This window comes from Gloeophyllum trabeum (assembly GCF_000344685.1).
Source record: "Gloeophyllum trabeum ATCC 11539 unplaced genomic scaffold GLOTRscaffold_00003, whole genome shotgun sequence".
Lineage (NCBI taxonomy): Eukaryota > Fungi > Basidiomycota > Agaricomycetes > Gloeophyllales > Gloeophyllaceae > Gloeophyllum > Gloeophyllum trabeum.
In genome coordinates, this window is record NW_006920412.1 from 27877 (window position 1) to 42949 (window position 15073).

The 15073-nt window shown below is 49.8% G+C and overlaps 3 protein-coding genes across 3 annotated transcripts; 2 read left to right on the forward strand and 1 right to left on the reverse strand.

Moving 5' to 3' along the window:
- Nucleotides 1-1063: 1063 nt before the first annotated feature.
- GLOTRDRAFT_126198 (uncharacterized protein) lies at nucleotides 1064-2075 on the forward strand (the record flags this gene model as incomplete). Its single annotated transcript, XM_007864892.1, has 6 exons — nucleotides 1064-1117; nucleotides 1218-1355; nucleotides 1412-1492; nucleotides 1590-1703; nucleotides 1767-1879; nucleotides 1928-2075. 6 exons carry the CDS (start codon nucleotides 1064-1066, stop codon nucleotides 2073-2075), a joined length of 648 nt encoding a protein of 215 aa, XP_007863083.1.
- A 6524-nt stretch (nucleotides 2076-8599) lies between these two features.
- Nucleotides 8600-10297, reverse strand: GLOTRDRAFT_71578 (kinase-like protein). The gene is made up of 4 exons (XM_007864893.1): nucleotides 9866-10297; nucleotides 9485-9801; nucleotides 9121-9428; nucleotides 8600-9057 (listed from the first exon to the last, which is right to left on the reverse strand). The coding sequence occupies exons 1-4, from the start codon at nucleotides 10096-10098 to the stop codon at nucleotides 8701-8703; spliced, it is 1215 nt and encodes a 404-aa protein (XP_007863084.1). The 5' UTR covers nucleotides 10099-10297; the 3' UTR covers nucleotides 8600-8700.
- Nucleotides 10298-10885: 588 nt separating this feature from the next.
- On the forward strand, nucleotides 10886-12996 carry GLOTRDRAFT_91356 (uncharacterized protein; the record flags this gene model as incomplete). Its single annotated transcript, XM_007864894.1, has 7 exons — nucleotides 10886-11194; nucleotides 11250-11281; nucleotides 11405-11537; nucleotides 11766-11868; nucleotides 11996-12307; nucleotides 12350-12471; nucleotides 12895-12996. 7 exons carry the CDS (start codon nucleotides 10886-10888, stop codon nucleotides 12994-12996), a joined length of 1113 nt encoding a protein of 370 aa, XP_007863085.1.
- Between the last annotated feature and the right edge of the window lie 2077 nt (nucleotides 12997-15073).

The window sequence follows — 15073 nt, forward strand, 5'->3', positions numbered from 1 at the left end:
GCAAACAAGTGCCACAGGCCGGGCCTCGTGTCAATCTGCAGAGCCACACAAAGCCACACGTATTATTTAAGCAAGACGCGTCTCGCGTGGCACTCTTCGCGCCACTCTCTTGACTTCACCCACCACTCTGCCTCCAGCTGAAGAAAATCAGTCTCATTTTCCGCTCTGTGCTCTTCAAAAAATCGTATTGCTTGCCTTTCGAAGTCACTATGGTCGATTTGAATCGCCTGTCATCTGCGATGCAGGTCCCGCATCGGCCGCAGTCTCCTGCCACACCAGCTCAGCGATCATCATCAGCACCACCATCCCCAGAGAATCGAGGTACAAAGCGTACTTACGATGCATTTAGTGGACTTGATACGTTAGACGAAGAACAGGAAGAGCACCTGGGCGATTTGGCACGTAATCCTTCAAATAGTTCACCCTTCCTATCTTCCACAGCCCTGGGTCGTTCACAAGGGATGAACTTGAAACTGTTAGGAAGCGATGTCCTAACTAATCGTCTTGAGATAACTGGGCCACGTGCCAACAGTTATGTCGTCACTACCTCAGTAAGCGTACTGAAAGGTAGGTCTGGCCAATGCCAACGGTCAAGTCAAGAGTCCAGGTAATCGCTGTATTCAACAGGAGGTTGAACTAAGGAATACATGGGTTTTCCTACAGTATATATAGTAACTGGTATAGGGGTTAATACCCAAAGAAGAGAACAATAAGAAAGGACGCGTAAGCTATCCTGTGAAAACGTAACTCAGAGAAATGAGAAATACAAGGGCGCCCATTGGTAGAAGGTGAGTCAAGGGAGATAACGTGTGGGAAGAAGATAGCGTCCATGGGAAGTTCTACTCAGAGAAAGGTACTGTCCAATAGCAATGCTCAGAATGGAAATGGAATGAGATAAGCATGGGAAAATTATAACAGAAACTGTTCACCGAAGTGGAGTGCAAGAAACTCAAGCTGGATGCCGTTGGGACCGCCGAAGTCCTCGCATTCAATAAAGTGAGTCATGTGGCCTTTCGCAGTGGAATTACAGCACCGGAGCCACACGCACTAACACCCGACGTGAATGTCCTGGCAGTTAAGCATCGACAAACAGCTTACCAAGATCTATGCATGTCTGGTGCGTACAGATCAAACAATGCAGACAATCGAGCAGCAGTGCATCCAGATGTGGGCTGGTCCGTCTGAAAACTTGAAGGCGAGTACTTGCTAATTCTTAGGATTGTGGATACACTTACCTGAAGCTGTCTGGTCTGTCGGCGGTCACACAGACAAACCTCAAGAAATATGCGCATGCTATTCTCGTTGACCCGTCCCTGTACGGCTACCGCGAGAAACTGGCGAGCAAGTGTTTGTTGGTCAGTAACATCTTCCTGATTTGAATTACAAGATGGTATATCAAGTTTTGATGCAGGAGATCATGAAGAAAGAACACTTCGACTTACCGGCCGGTATTGAGAAGAATCGGGCGCATTGGGAGGAAGTCGAGAAAGAAGTCAGTACTCACCTGACGCAACGCTGTCGTGCTATCAAAGATGAGATGGGCTCTAGAACGACTGCGGTGGCATTCACCTTTTCATGGCTCTTGCTAGATCAAGAAGGCGGGCCCTGACTCCGGCGTTGATATCTACACCTTAGCTCGGAGGGTTGTGGGGGTGAGTGGATGCGTGACAACACTGGAGCTCATTGCACGTTGTGCTATCATGGTTAGTATAATTAATCATTCTCCTTCGCACGTTGTCACTTACACTACGATACTCTATTAATAGCGAGATGTCTACTGGACGGATGGAAAGACCGAGGGGAAGTTCTGGATGGAGGTCGATAAGGTGCTCGATGCGATCCGGACGAACGCGAAAGGGGATAAGATCACTGCCTCGAAGTAAGCCGCCTGTCCCTGTAAGACTGACATCTTCTAATGAGATTTTAGTTGCTTGAAACTATTCATCGACGATGATATCAGCAAGTATGGCCGCGGAGATGGTGAAGAGCCAGACACGAACGTTACCGTTCCTAACTGGGTGAAATCAGTGAACGACGTGGTGCGCGATGTCGGAAGGGCCCCTAGCAAGGATTGAGCATTATAGTGGCAAATGTCGATCTGACCTAATGCATGTATTGTGTCGCTCTAGTAGTCTGGATGTATTCTCTGCATGGTTCCAATATATATTCTGTATGTTTCGTGTACACAATACAGAAAGCAGTAATCAAAACATGTTCAAGGCCGGAGGGAGCACAGATGAGAATGCCTACAATTGACAGCGGGCCACGATACAGGCCTACATCAACTATCTCCGCTGACAGCCTCCAGAATCTACGACTGTGAGGCACAGGGAGCGGTACACGCAAGACACCTGCTGTGCGTGCATGCTGCAACCATTATTCAGGAAACGTGTGTCGCAGCTGCGACGATCCGGCCTACGTCGTGGCTTTTGCCGGTGGCTCACGCGCCGCGGCCACATGCATAGCACCTGCGCTAGACTTGGTGGTGTATCAATAGCACTAATTACACCACATCTGACTCCAGCAATATATTCAAATTCTTGCGGATTTTTTCCATTTTTTATGGCGGTCTGAGTGCCATGGTTGGGGCAGAGTATGGCTATGATGTAGTTGCACTGCAAGTTTTGCAAAACTGCATTCCAACTATGTCATAGCTTGCCACGGTTAAAGTCCCCACTACAAAACTTTGAAGTCAATTGGCAGTACACTACAAATGAGCATGCAGCCAATCAGATTGCAAGAATCCCAACCAGCGCAGAAATCTCTGAATTTAAACTCCACCATTATACTCCCATGACAAGCATTCAATAAGTAAACCAGTTGTAGTCATGGTTCGGAAAGACACGCCCACAGGACCTCACAGAACAAGCATAAAATCAAAAAAATATTTGTGTGCATCTGCTGTATAGTGTATATAATATATTCGAAAGTCCAGACTCTCTGAGGTCCAGGCAGAAGAGCACTGTGGCAATCACTGAAATTTGAGACTACAAACATTATTCCCACAGCTTCTCGGCAACTACATTCCCACGGTACTCAACATTTGGCACAAGCCCGGTAAAGACTCTTCCTTCATTCCTCAGGACTCGTAACATACAACATTGATTATACCATGTAGCCTCACCCTGCCCACCACTGTTCCTGGCTGTAGACAATGACCCAAGAAAAGAATGGCTGCAACATGCAATAGAGCAGTTAAACAATCTGAAGGTGACATACACATGAGCCAACACATATCTTTCAATGCAACCCCCGGAATATTATCCACAGCCTCAGATCTGATATGACAGTGCACTGTCAAACACAGGAAACTTGGGGAATGCTGGTTATACACTCACGGGCTGTTGCCGATATATGGCAGGTGGTTTGAGGCATTGCGGTCGATGTGAAAGCTGCGCAAAAGAGGTGCGGATTGTGGCAAGACGGTGTGGTGGCAGAGGAAGATGACGGTTAAAACTTCGAGTTAACTTGCTCGGGATTCAAGCTCCACTCAAATTTGGTCTCGCGGCAGCAGATGCAAAATCTGTTAAGTCCCTCGAACCACTGTTTATCCTGCAGTCACCGTTCGTCTGCCCTACAGGCTCCCATAATTAAATGCTAGAATGCTATTTACATTCTGTATCATGTAGCAGGCAATGTGCCACCAGTAGTAGTACAGCATTCACTGGGTACAGTGGCGGACAAAAGTATCTGCACTGCCACCACTTTCACGGTTCTGGGCAGATCGGGGGCAACATGGATCGATGTATATTCATGATTTGTAACTACTCTATGTAAGATAAATGCATACAGACTTTCAGCCCTAGATGCCCCACTCCTTGCTTCCAGGAGGTAAATTCATCTCGAACCTGGTACCCTCAGAACTGGTTAGATGGAATCAATAAATTTATAAAAAATAATTCTCGGCCTGGATGACTGACCTGATTTAGTACTTTGTATTAGCACCCTTAGCCTTCTTCAGAGCCAGGGCCCTCCGGGGTAAGCTCGAGTATAGGCGGCGTACTGTGGCGACATCAATCCGGTACCACTCCTCCACAATCGCAGCCCAAAGCTCATCTAGATTCTTGGGAGCTGGGTCTCGGGCTTGTACTTTCCGCTTGAGGTGGTCCCATAGATGCTCAATGATGTTCATGTCGGGACTTTGAGCTGGCCAGGGGAGAACACGGACAAGATTATCTTCGAACCAGGTTCGGGCAAGGCGTGAGCGGTGCTTTGGATCATTGTCCTGCTGGAAGATAAAATGCCGGGGGTTCATCCTATAGTCCGACATGGTCCCTAGAAGCTGTCCTTGAAGAATCTGGACATACTCTGTTGCTGTCATGGTTCCCTCGATCCGAACAAGACACCCAACGCCCTTCCATGTCATGCATCCCCACACCATCACATGCCCACCACCATGCTTCCAGGTCTTCTGGGTATACCGCTGCTGGATTGCATCTCCTGGCCTCCTCCAACAATAATCCCACCCATCCGAAGTGAATAAATTGAATTTGGACTCATCCGAGAAAATGACCCGTTTCCAGACCCCCACACTCCAACCTGCAACACAACGCGCCCAAGCCCACCTGGCAGCCCGATGCTTGGCGTTCAGGAAGGGGACCTTCCTACGAACCCTAGCATGAAGTCCTTCCTCGTGCAAGGCATGGCGAACAGTCCGGGCAGTGACATGTTCAAAGTAGTTGTCCCGCAGGTCGACGGCATTACGGCACCGGCCTCTGTCAAGCAACTGGGCAGCAAATTTGCGGTCCTGGGGTGTGAGCTTCCTTGGACGGCCTGATTTGGGATGGGGATAGCAACTCCCAGTAGTCTTGTAATGTTTGACGATGTCGAACACGGCCCGCTTTGAGATGCTGAACCGCTTCGCAATGTCATCGGCTTTGCACCCAGAGTTGTAGAGTTCGACGATCCTGCCACATTTGGATGGTGATGTGTAGGTCATAGAGAGTCTGTATGTGAGCAAAGTTCGGGCAGGGGAGTCAAGTTAAGGGTAGGATTCGGTCGGTTGTCAACGGAAACAGCACTGTGACAGTCACTCTTGTCACACGTCGAGGCATACTGACTCCCTGGCTCATAATCCTCCAAGCTGCCACCCCATAAAATTGGTGGGGAAGGTAGTATATTAGACTATCTTCATGTACATACAATTTCTCGAATGAAAGTGTAAGCTACGAGACAAAGACAGCCGCTTTTCCCCCGAAGATGCGGCAGTGCAGATACTTTTGTCCGCCACTGTAATACAGGCAGTGACATCCTACCCAGGCATAGTATAATCTTGAGGTCTTCACCTGACCTCCAATGGACCTCCCAGCTAACATCCCTGTGCATCAGCAAAACATTACCTGACTTTGGCCAGGGACTTGGCTTGATTTGGCTTAACTACATCTTAAGGCCCACTTTTTCGGCGCTTGTGGCCTTCTTTGAGGCTTGAATAAGGAGGAGGTAAGCCAAGTCGGGCGCCTAAATGCCAAACGATTGCTCTAAGATGCCGAAAGGCGGTTTTGCATTTTCCAGATGTGATGTCCCACCGGGAATCTGCAGACGAGCTCAGACACAACACCTGTGACAGATCCTGATGGCCAGGGACATCAGGAAAAGGCAAAAGTTGTTTAGATGCACACAAATTACATAGCCTACTGAACTTGCTATAGGACTAGCCATTTTATATATGCAGATATAGGCAGTTGCCTTGATTCCATATAGGTGGTGTAGGTATTGCCCTCAGAAAGAAACCATTATAGTCTGCACAGAGGCACCTATGAATGCTATTAAGATTTTTCAGAAGGAGATCATCCCAAGTCATTTTCTGACAGAATGTGTGTTGAATTGGAAGTCAAAGAAAAACCATATGGTAGACAAGATACAATTCATTTGCTCTGCATAGTATAGTAACCTAACACTAATGATGCACTAACACACCATACAACAATAAAACATCCAACAGTGACCAAGACAGCACACCCAACAATGGTGCTGCAGGAGCATAAGCCCTCTATGCAGCAGACAGTGACTAGGGACCTGCACCAATACACCCGCGGGTGTCTTGACACATATCTGTATACCACCCATCACAAAACCTGCGCGGAGGGTCAGGTACAGGTACACTGGTACCCACAGGTACCAGTTTTGAAAGCACATCGACCGACGCATTTTTGGGACCCGGCTGGTCACGGGTCCCGCCGAATGCAACTTGCACCAGTATGCATGTGTTTGTTCAAAAAACCCATGCATTCATGGGTATGGGTACCAACGTGTGGTGTGCCGATGTACCTGTGACCCGGCGGGTATCAAAAACGCGCTGCTGAAGGTACTCTCAATACCAAAATCCTACAACCAACCTGTGCCCGTATCAATCCCCATACCTGACCCAACCCGTCGATGCAGATTGAGTGCAGGTACAGGTACGAGTTGTGCCCATGTTGCGGGAGTGAAATGGATGGATTAGGGGGGTGGCGAGAGGTTGCAGTGCTCGATATGCGCAGCACCGGCTCGTATGAGCATCGGCGGTCTCCAGCAGCCTCAATGGTTGTTGGCTGGATATGTAGCGCGGGCGGGGAATATCGAGGGAGAAGAGAGCAGTTAACATGATGTTTGATTGAGATAGTAAATGCAGCAACGTACCTGCACTCGTTTCAGCCGTGTGCACCGGCGCTAACCCTTATCACTCGAGCTGACTCGGATGATGGCCGGGCACTCACACAGTCACTGCCGGCGGTTATGTGGGCGACGGGACACATATCGAGCGCAAAAAGAGCGGGATATGGCTGATGGTAAGCGCAGGTCTTGAGCTTCGTGAGGATCTGTTTGGATGCGCGCATTTGAGTTAGCAATCTGGTGTTGTCAGTAGACAGCAGATTCAAAAGTGGAACTTAGCGCATCGCGCGAGTCACGCTGGTGGCGTAATGACATCATTATCTCGAACATTCGACGCTCAGCCACCGGCGTCCAGCGTATATAATTAAGTACAATGCGCAGCTGCATTTTCTTGCTGTACCTGGTCAACAGAGTGTACATAGCCGGTGTTTGTACAAGCAGCTACAAGCCATCTAACGACCGTAACGTAGGCGTGCTTTCTGAGGCTCGAGTTACTGGACTGACTTCTGATTGTACAGGATGGTAGAGGTCCCTCTCCGAGGCAAGAGTGGTGCAGGGTGTTGATGCATTTTTCTTAATAACATTCAGTCATGTACAGTAGTACTCTAGTGTGCCAATTTAATATCCAGTTCACATAGAAACAAGTACAGATGTCGGAGAATAGCATAAATAGTAACTTTTCATTGTATTTTTTCGGTTATCTGCAGCTCCCTATATAGACCTCTATGGGTTATGTTGCCTAAGTTGCCTATGTGCCTATGTGCCTATAGAGGTCTGCATAGGAGGGCAGAAATTATATAACATTGGGGGTTCTTATATAAACCTAAAAATCCAGGGTTTACCTGGGCTCCTATGCCCACTATATAAGCTATATTGGGGAATATAGGTTCATGCCATTTCCTGATGGACCGATCTCCCGGCCCAAAGGAGCTCGACTTAATGTCTCACGGATCTTTGATCATGAGGGAAACATCTGCGGGAGACTTAGGGCGGGAGATCCCTGTAACCTCAGGAAGGATTGGGCGTGTAGTTGACTTAGATTAGCCTCCCTACACAAGATTGCTCACCTATCTACTGGATATCGAGGAGGGTTGTATATAGCCTAGGACAAGGCCAGACATGGGCCTATAAGTTTATCATTGAACATTGAACCGCGGTCATAGCTGATAGGAGTGATACGCTACCAGTTTTATCACTATCACTAGAATATCGCAATGTTATTGAGACCATTAAAGATGTGCTAGGGCCCGATGCCAGCAGGGCAGTCTTCTCACCACATGCGTAAATTCAAGTTGATTCTACTTAGTATAACTCATGGTTCCCTCTGGCTCGCATTTCGTAAAGACAGGGGCTGCTCCCATTTGTTTTTCTTCCCTATTCAAAAACGTCGGGGGAAGACGACACCTGTGTGAAGGATCCCAAGCAGCTTCTGCTGTTTGAGCCTGGGGATCAGACTCCGAAGGCGCCTTCCCTCCTGCTGCTTATCGTTCCCCCACGAAGCAGTGAAGCGGCGGAGAACGACTGTAATCCGTCGGACGTGCCTCGCATTGCCGTCCAACTTGAAGTGGTTTTGGCGAGTAGGTTGATTTCTGCGCACGAAATGTCGCTTCCATACCGGTAGCGCGCATAATGGGCGTGTTAGGGACGAAACTAGAAGAGCCTTACAAGCTAACTTAGGTTAAGCACAGAATGATGGACTCGGACGCTACCAGGAGGTCGGATCTCATGTATTGTAATTCTCAATCCTGACTCGTCCTGGGAATCAATCCGTGGAGTTAAGGTTTGTACGCCGGATTGCCCGAGGCAAGAGCTATTGCTGTGAAAGGGGCCGGGGTGAACACGGTTCATCTGCGGAAGGGCCTGGAAGGCCTTTCTGATCGTAATCTTGCAGGCAACACGATCTAGTATCCGCCGGGTTTCCTGTGTTGTTGTACTTCCTCCATCTCAGGCTCGAGTCTGACACGACTCTAAGCGATTACGTCAAAGCTCACACTTGGGAAGTGAGAAGTGAACATGAGCTAGAAACTGTGTATCTAGCACGGCGAAATACACACGTAGACATAGGATGCATGCAACCAGCCGGTAAAATATACATGGCGTGGAAAGGCCCTATTCCGGGTTGAGCCACGGGTCATCGCATAGCTCAGCTGCGGTGGCTCTCTTCTCCGGCTCCCACTGCAGGCATCTCCTCATGAAGCGCAAGAACTCCGCCTTCTCATTACCCTCCAGACGCTGCTCCCGCACCTCCAGCGTGATGGTACTATCGAGAGGAATGATGGCGATCCACTGTCCGTTCCTATCAAAATAATGTTGGTGGATGAAGTCTCGGTCGGCGGAACGCTCGAGGAGACTTGAGGGAGGTAGACCGATCACGTGGACCATTTGTCGTAAGTGGAACAAGTCGACCTCTTCGCCTTTTGAAGTGTACGGGTGAAAGAGGGGTTCCCTTTCGAACATATGCCAGAGCTGCAAAGATGTTACAGATCATAACAAAGAGTACGAACAACAACAAAATGGTTGAAAACGCACCATGACTGCAGCATTCCATATATCGACGGAATAAGAAAAGGGGATCGAGAAGATAATCTCTGGTGCACGGTACGGGAATGGCTGAATGTCGTCGTAATAAGCCATCGAAGTGTCGCCGGGACGCGCCTCGCCGAAATCAGTCAATACAATGCCCGACACATCATCAGGGATCATTGCATAAGGGGTGGTGTGCACGACGCGGTCCCCATCAACTTTCCACGGGGAGGGTTCACTAGCTTCATGCTCTTCCATGGCTCGAAATACAGCATCAGTAGTTGTGCTGAGCAAGAAATTTTCCTGGCGCAGATCTACGAAAACGGTAGTGATAAGGTCCGAGCAGGACAGACCACGGATTCAGGCTCACCGCAGTGAATCAAGTGAGCCTCCGTATGGAGGAACTTCAGAGCTTGGAAGATGCTCCGTGCAGTGGCACGGAAGGAAGTAAGATCTTCCCAGCGGTGGGCGATGTGCTCGCCGAAGTGGGCGAGATTCGGACAGAGTGGCTGAAGCACAAAGCATTCGTGAACAGTACCCTCCGTGCTTCGAACAACGAAGTTATCCCAGCATTTCTGGACCACAGAGGACTCGCGGATGGAGCGTAAGCGCTGAAAGGCGGCCTTCTCTCGTGGGACGCTGGGATAATTGCTTGTACACACTTTGATCGCTACGTACTTATTTTCCCTGTGATAAACAGACGCAGCTATCTGAACAAGTGGCATGTAACCAGCAAACGCGTAAAACTTACACTGAATCGCGTGCTAACCAGACCGTGGCCGAAGTACCATAACCCAGCTTCGTCAGAACTTGATATCGAGACTCGAAGACTTGGCCGATGCGGACGGGATAGTACGCGTTTTCGTCGTACCATGGAAAGTTCTCTTCTTCCACTTTCTTGGTAGCTTCAAGTAGAGGGCGACCGCGTAAAGAGGGAGCCCGAGGTGGCAACATAGTAGACAGTCGACGCGCCCAGCGAAACATCCTCAGCGGTTATGACGACTCAATGACCCTCGTACTTCACGATCTGGGGTTATACTTAAACTGGTACCCTCCGGTGGGGTGGCTACGCGCACCGACTCAGGGAACAAAATTTGACCCGGAAAGCCCGACGTAATATGATCGCCGCCGCCGCCAATTTCGACTTCACGGATTGGACTAAATGCGAAACAATATCCTACGTATCCAGCCAAGGAAGAAGGCCAAGAAGCCCAGGACATCAGGGTATGACTGTAGTCTAGGGTATTTGTAACTTACCGTACGTGAAGCGCAAGTTCAAGTTGAAGTGGCGTTCACTACGTGGCCGTCACCATGAACTTCGGCACGTGATCGACGCATGCACTCTTTACAGTTGAAGTTCACTGGTACTGCAGTATTGCTGCACAAGTTCTCATCTTCACCAAATGTCGTGGCATCAGGCCCGGAACGCAGCCAAAGAGAAGGATCAGCCATTGTTTCATTTTATCTGAATGCTTCGCCCAGAATGCATCCGGTATGATACCGGATGCATTCTGGGCGAAGACGATCCAGTCAACCGCTCTTTTGAGACAATAAAGTGGCGAGAAACTGTGATGTTGGGGATTTTCACAGCAATGGTCGAGTCAGAGACTGTCATCTCGGACACTGCGGCGTTTAGAAGCATCTGCGTGATATCTCAGGGCGAGTGAAGACACGCGGCGAACGAAGGTGGGTCTGCTAGTAGCGGTCATTATTCTATATCTAACCTAACTTGGCTCACACAGCTCCTATATCGAACTTCCCAATAACTCTAATGGAACAAAAGCTAGAAGATGATATTGGCGATACGGAACAGGCTCCGCAAAAACTCATGTTGTGTGATGCCCCGTCGGTCCTCTCGGCGGACCCCTCCATATCCTTAAATACGTCGGGCATCGCGCCCCAGTGCGCCATCGAAGATTTACCACCCCCATTCTCCTTCTGTAAAGACTTTCACCTAACAGCTTCGCCTATGGATACTTTCAAACGGTTCTACCATATCCTCACCCGGGGCCCTCTTGCTCAATTGAGCGGGATTTCACTCGCTCGTTTCAGAGTTGCGGCGAGATATATTGAAGCGCAGGTAGGCGAACTCTTCTGGGGAACCGCCCTACGCACTAGTCTGACGAATTTACCAGTTTCCCGAGGAAAGGATTGGCATCCATATTAGGTGCGCAATCCACAAATAATCGCGCCTTGGTTGGCAAGTGTCTAAGCCGGTCTGCCATAGCGGGACGGAGCATGAGTCAAAAACCGCTCCCGGCACCCGCTGCATTTCTGTGAAACTTTTTAGAGTCAATGAAGATGGCGTTCCCCTCAGCCAGAGGCACTTCGCGTCGGCGCACATCAACTCGGACAACACTGTAATATTTTCCGTCAGACGAGGGAAGAAGATTGTTTTCTCACAGGCAGAGGTTGATGAAGAGGTGAACAAGAATAAGGGCTCGGGGCAGGACTCAGGCTCGGGATCCCAGGGGTGATTGCGTGGCTGATCTGGATTAGTTTCCCAACTTTGCTCAGATTCTATTGCTTTGTCTTTGTTATATATGTATCATATAGTCTGAAAGCGGCGGACAAGTCCAGCTCTCACTAAAATCCATTTTACAAGTCTATTTCCCCTTGAAATATGTTTGATACTCTCGAATGTTAACCAGGCGCCACGCTCTTTCAAGGAGATGATATACCCCAGACCTTCAACGGCGAAGGACATGCTCAGCGGCGTGGATGAGAAACTTTGCAACTGGACATTTACCACCCGTATGCTCTGTTAGCGACAGCTTTATGGCACACGCGAAATATCGCGTCATTATCTAGCCACCCTACCTGGCGTGAATGACATAACCTGAAGACTAGCTGGCGCATCCACGCACCTGAATCAAGACAGCGCGTATCTATGCTCCTCGAATGTACATAACGAGCAGTTACTACCACGAGAATGACGAAGATGTATACAACAACGCGCCCGCCTATAGGCTGCGCATGAGAGAACGAAGACCCTGCGGGGACGTAGGCTCAATACGGTCTGCCCTGGTAACGGGCCGCACGACCTTGAGAACGACTTCGACTTACTCCTTTCCGGTCCTAGTCTGCCGAAGCGAACACAGTACACCGCAGGAATTCGAGAGCGAGGATGGCGGCGAGGAGGAGGTCGAATATGGTCTCATGGTTGTGGAGGAACTGGACGACAAACTCGCCGGTAGGTCTGAAGATACCGCCGACGTTTGCTCGATTTCGTCAGCTTCGATCTTTAAGAAGGGTAGAATCGCGCCGCTAGAGAGCCACCTCTACAAGAGCAAAAAGCCTGTCATACTCGTGACGGAAGAGGGCCGAGTTATATGGTTGCTGTCTGTGTCTGACATGGTCAGTGACATTGGCAACCCGCACTTTCAAAGAACGGACATGATCGCATCATGGAAACAAATGTTTGCAGTTCGGCCTCAGCTATAGCCGAAAGTTCGTATCCCGACGGACGTACCACCTATAACGGAAGATGCAAGTTGTTCTCGGAATGCTTAAGCCACGGATCGTTGCAGAGTTCAGCTGCCGTCGTTCTCTTCTCCGGCTCCCACTGCAGGCATCTCCGCATGAAGCGCAAGAACTCCGCCTTCTCATTACCCTCCAGACGCTGCTCCCGCACCTCCAGCGTGATGGTACTATCGAGAGGAATGATGACGATCCACTGTCCGTTCCTATCAAAATTATATTGTTGGATGAATTCCCGGTCGGCGGAACGCTCCGGAGACTTGAGAGAGGGAGACCAATCACATGAACCTTTGGTCGCAGGTGGAACAGGTCAACCGCTTCCTCCTTCGAAGTGTATGGGTGAAAGAGAGGCTTCCTCTCAAACATGTGCCAGAGCTATTGAACTTTACTGCGCGTCAATGAGGTACGATTTCGTAGGTGACGTATCATAACCGCGGCGTTCCATACATCGACGGGATACGAGAAGGGGACGCAGCAGATGATCTCTGGTTCCCGATACGGGAAGGGCTGAATGTCGTCATAATAAGGTGTCGAAGTGTTGCCAGGACGAACCTGCCCTGAATCAGTCAGTACAATGCCCGTCATCAAGTATCATCGCATAGGGCGTGGTGTGTACGACGCGATCCCCCTCGATTTTGCACGGGGAAGGATGGCTCTATTCATGCTCTTCCATCGCTCGAAATACAGCATCAGTAGCCGTGCTGAGCAAGAAGTTCTCCTGGCGCAGGCATAAGAATCCGCAAGTGATGAGGTCCGATCCAGACCATGCACTCGGAGGCTCACCGCAGTGGATCAAGTGTGCCTCCGTATGGAGTAACTTTAGAGCCTCAAAAATGCTCCGTGCCATGGTACGAAAGGACTTGAGGTCCTCCCAGCGGTGAGCAACGTGTTCGTCGAAGTGGACGAGATTCGGACTGAGGGGAATCACGCGCTAGCCAGACAGTAGCCGAAGTACCATAGCCCAGCTTCGATAGAACTTGATATCGGAATTGAAAGATGTCCCCAATTCGGACGGGATTGTTGGAGTTCTGGTCGTACCATGGAAAGTTCTCTTCTTCCACTTTCATGGTAGGTTCGAGCAGAGGGCGGCCACTGGACGACGGGATGCGAGATAGCGACATCACTCTAGTAGATAGTCGACGCACCCAATGAAGCATCCTCGGCGGTTCTCAAGGGCACTCGATTTGGAGCCCTCAGCTAAAGTGCCAGTGACTCGACCGGGCGCCTATATCTCTAGGAGAAAATCTTGGCCTAGAGAGCCTGAGCCCAGCGCAATACGATCGCGGCCCCTTTGATTTCGACAATCAGCTAACTCTACAATCAATACCCTGCGGTGACTTTCAATTCAAGGCAGTATCAAAGCGCTGGATACTGTTGGATTTCGGATTTCGGGTTCGAGCTTGCGAGCTCGCGCCGTGTTGCGCGCGGTCAGTGGGGGGGGGGGGGGCCGGCCGCGGGTGGGCCTGACTAATAAGATGATAAGAAAATCTTATAGGGAAATAGCTGACGACAATCATGGGACGTTTAGAGCGTATCTCTGAAGAAGTGGGCCTTCGTGGCCTCGCCTCCGGAGGATGTCTCACAGTGATAGACAGGAAGTCGCCAAAGCCTCGAGTGCCGCAAAATTCATAGATACGAAGCCAGCACGAATATGACACTAGTAGATGACAGCCAGGAAGACCAAAATCTACACATTTTGTCGATGAGAGGAGATTGATATGTGGCGGCTCTCAGGTCCCTGCAATAACTCTGCATTAGATGCTCAAAATGTAGCAATACTTGTTATCCGTGTCAGACTGCAGGGTATATGTTAAGAATGTGACAATTCATAGTGACCTGAAAACCTACATTATATAAGACTATATTGTCCGTGGTCACCGCCAAATCCCAGTGCCCTCCCGTAGGCCGAGGCACCTGGGGAGGCAGGCGGAAGGTCATCTTGGCACAAGGGTGAAACATTGAATGAACGACCCAAAACGTATCATCAGGGTCCATTGTAACGTGTTCTTGCATTTTTCCGGACTGCAATCCCCGTCGAAGCCTGTGGACTCGAAAGTCGAAGACTGCCGCCGTATCCTCTGCGGTGTGGTGGGCTGGGTGGAACCAGTCAACGAGGCGCTGAGAGGCGACCCCATGCATAGGTCGAGACAGATACTGATCATAATATACGGGGCCAGTCATCACCGTATATGACGGACCCCATTCTTCCCATGGGATGACGGGAGCGGACTGACCCAGCATCTGTCGGATTCTGGAAGTAAGCACCGACACTGGGACCACATGTGTAACCCGGAAGTTGTGCTCAGCGTCGAAGTCATCACTCTCGAAACACATTTGGACGGCGAGGTACACGTCTGTCGGTGCCGCCCGAAAGAGAGCTGAGCCCTCCAGCTCGGGCAGAGACCCAAGGGACGAAATTGTGGAGAATTCCATAATGAGGATATGGTCATCATAGGATGGGTATTCGAACGTGAAGCAA

Bases quoted from the DNA above. Each gene is read 5' to 3' on its own strand.
- GLOTRDRAFT_71578 (XM_007864893.1), bottom strand. From the start codon at position 10,098: ATGTTTCGCTGGGCGCGTCGACTGTCTACTATGTTGCCACCTCGGGCT. The intron at 9,802-9,865 runs GTAAGTTTTACG...TGTTTATCACAG, and splicing joins TGGTTAGCACGCGATTCAGT to GGAAAATAAGTACGTAGCGA. The intron at 9,429-9,484 runs GTGAGCCTGAAT...CCGTTTTCGTAG, and splicing joins GGCTCACTTGATTCACTGCG to ATCTGCGCCAGGAAAATTTC.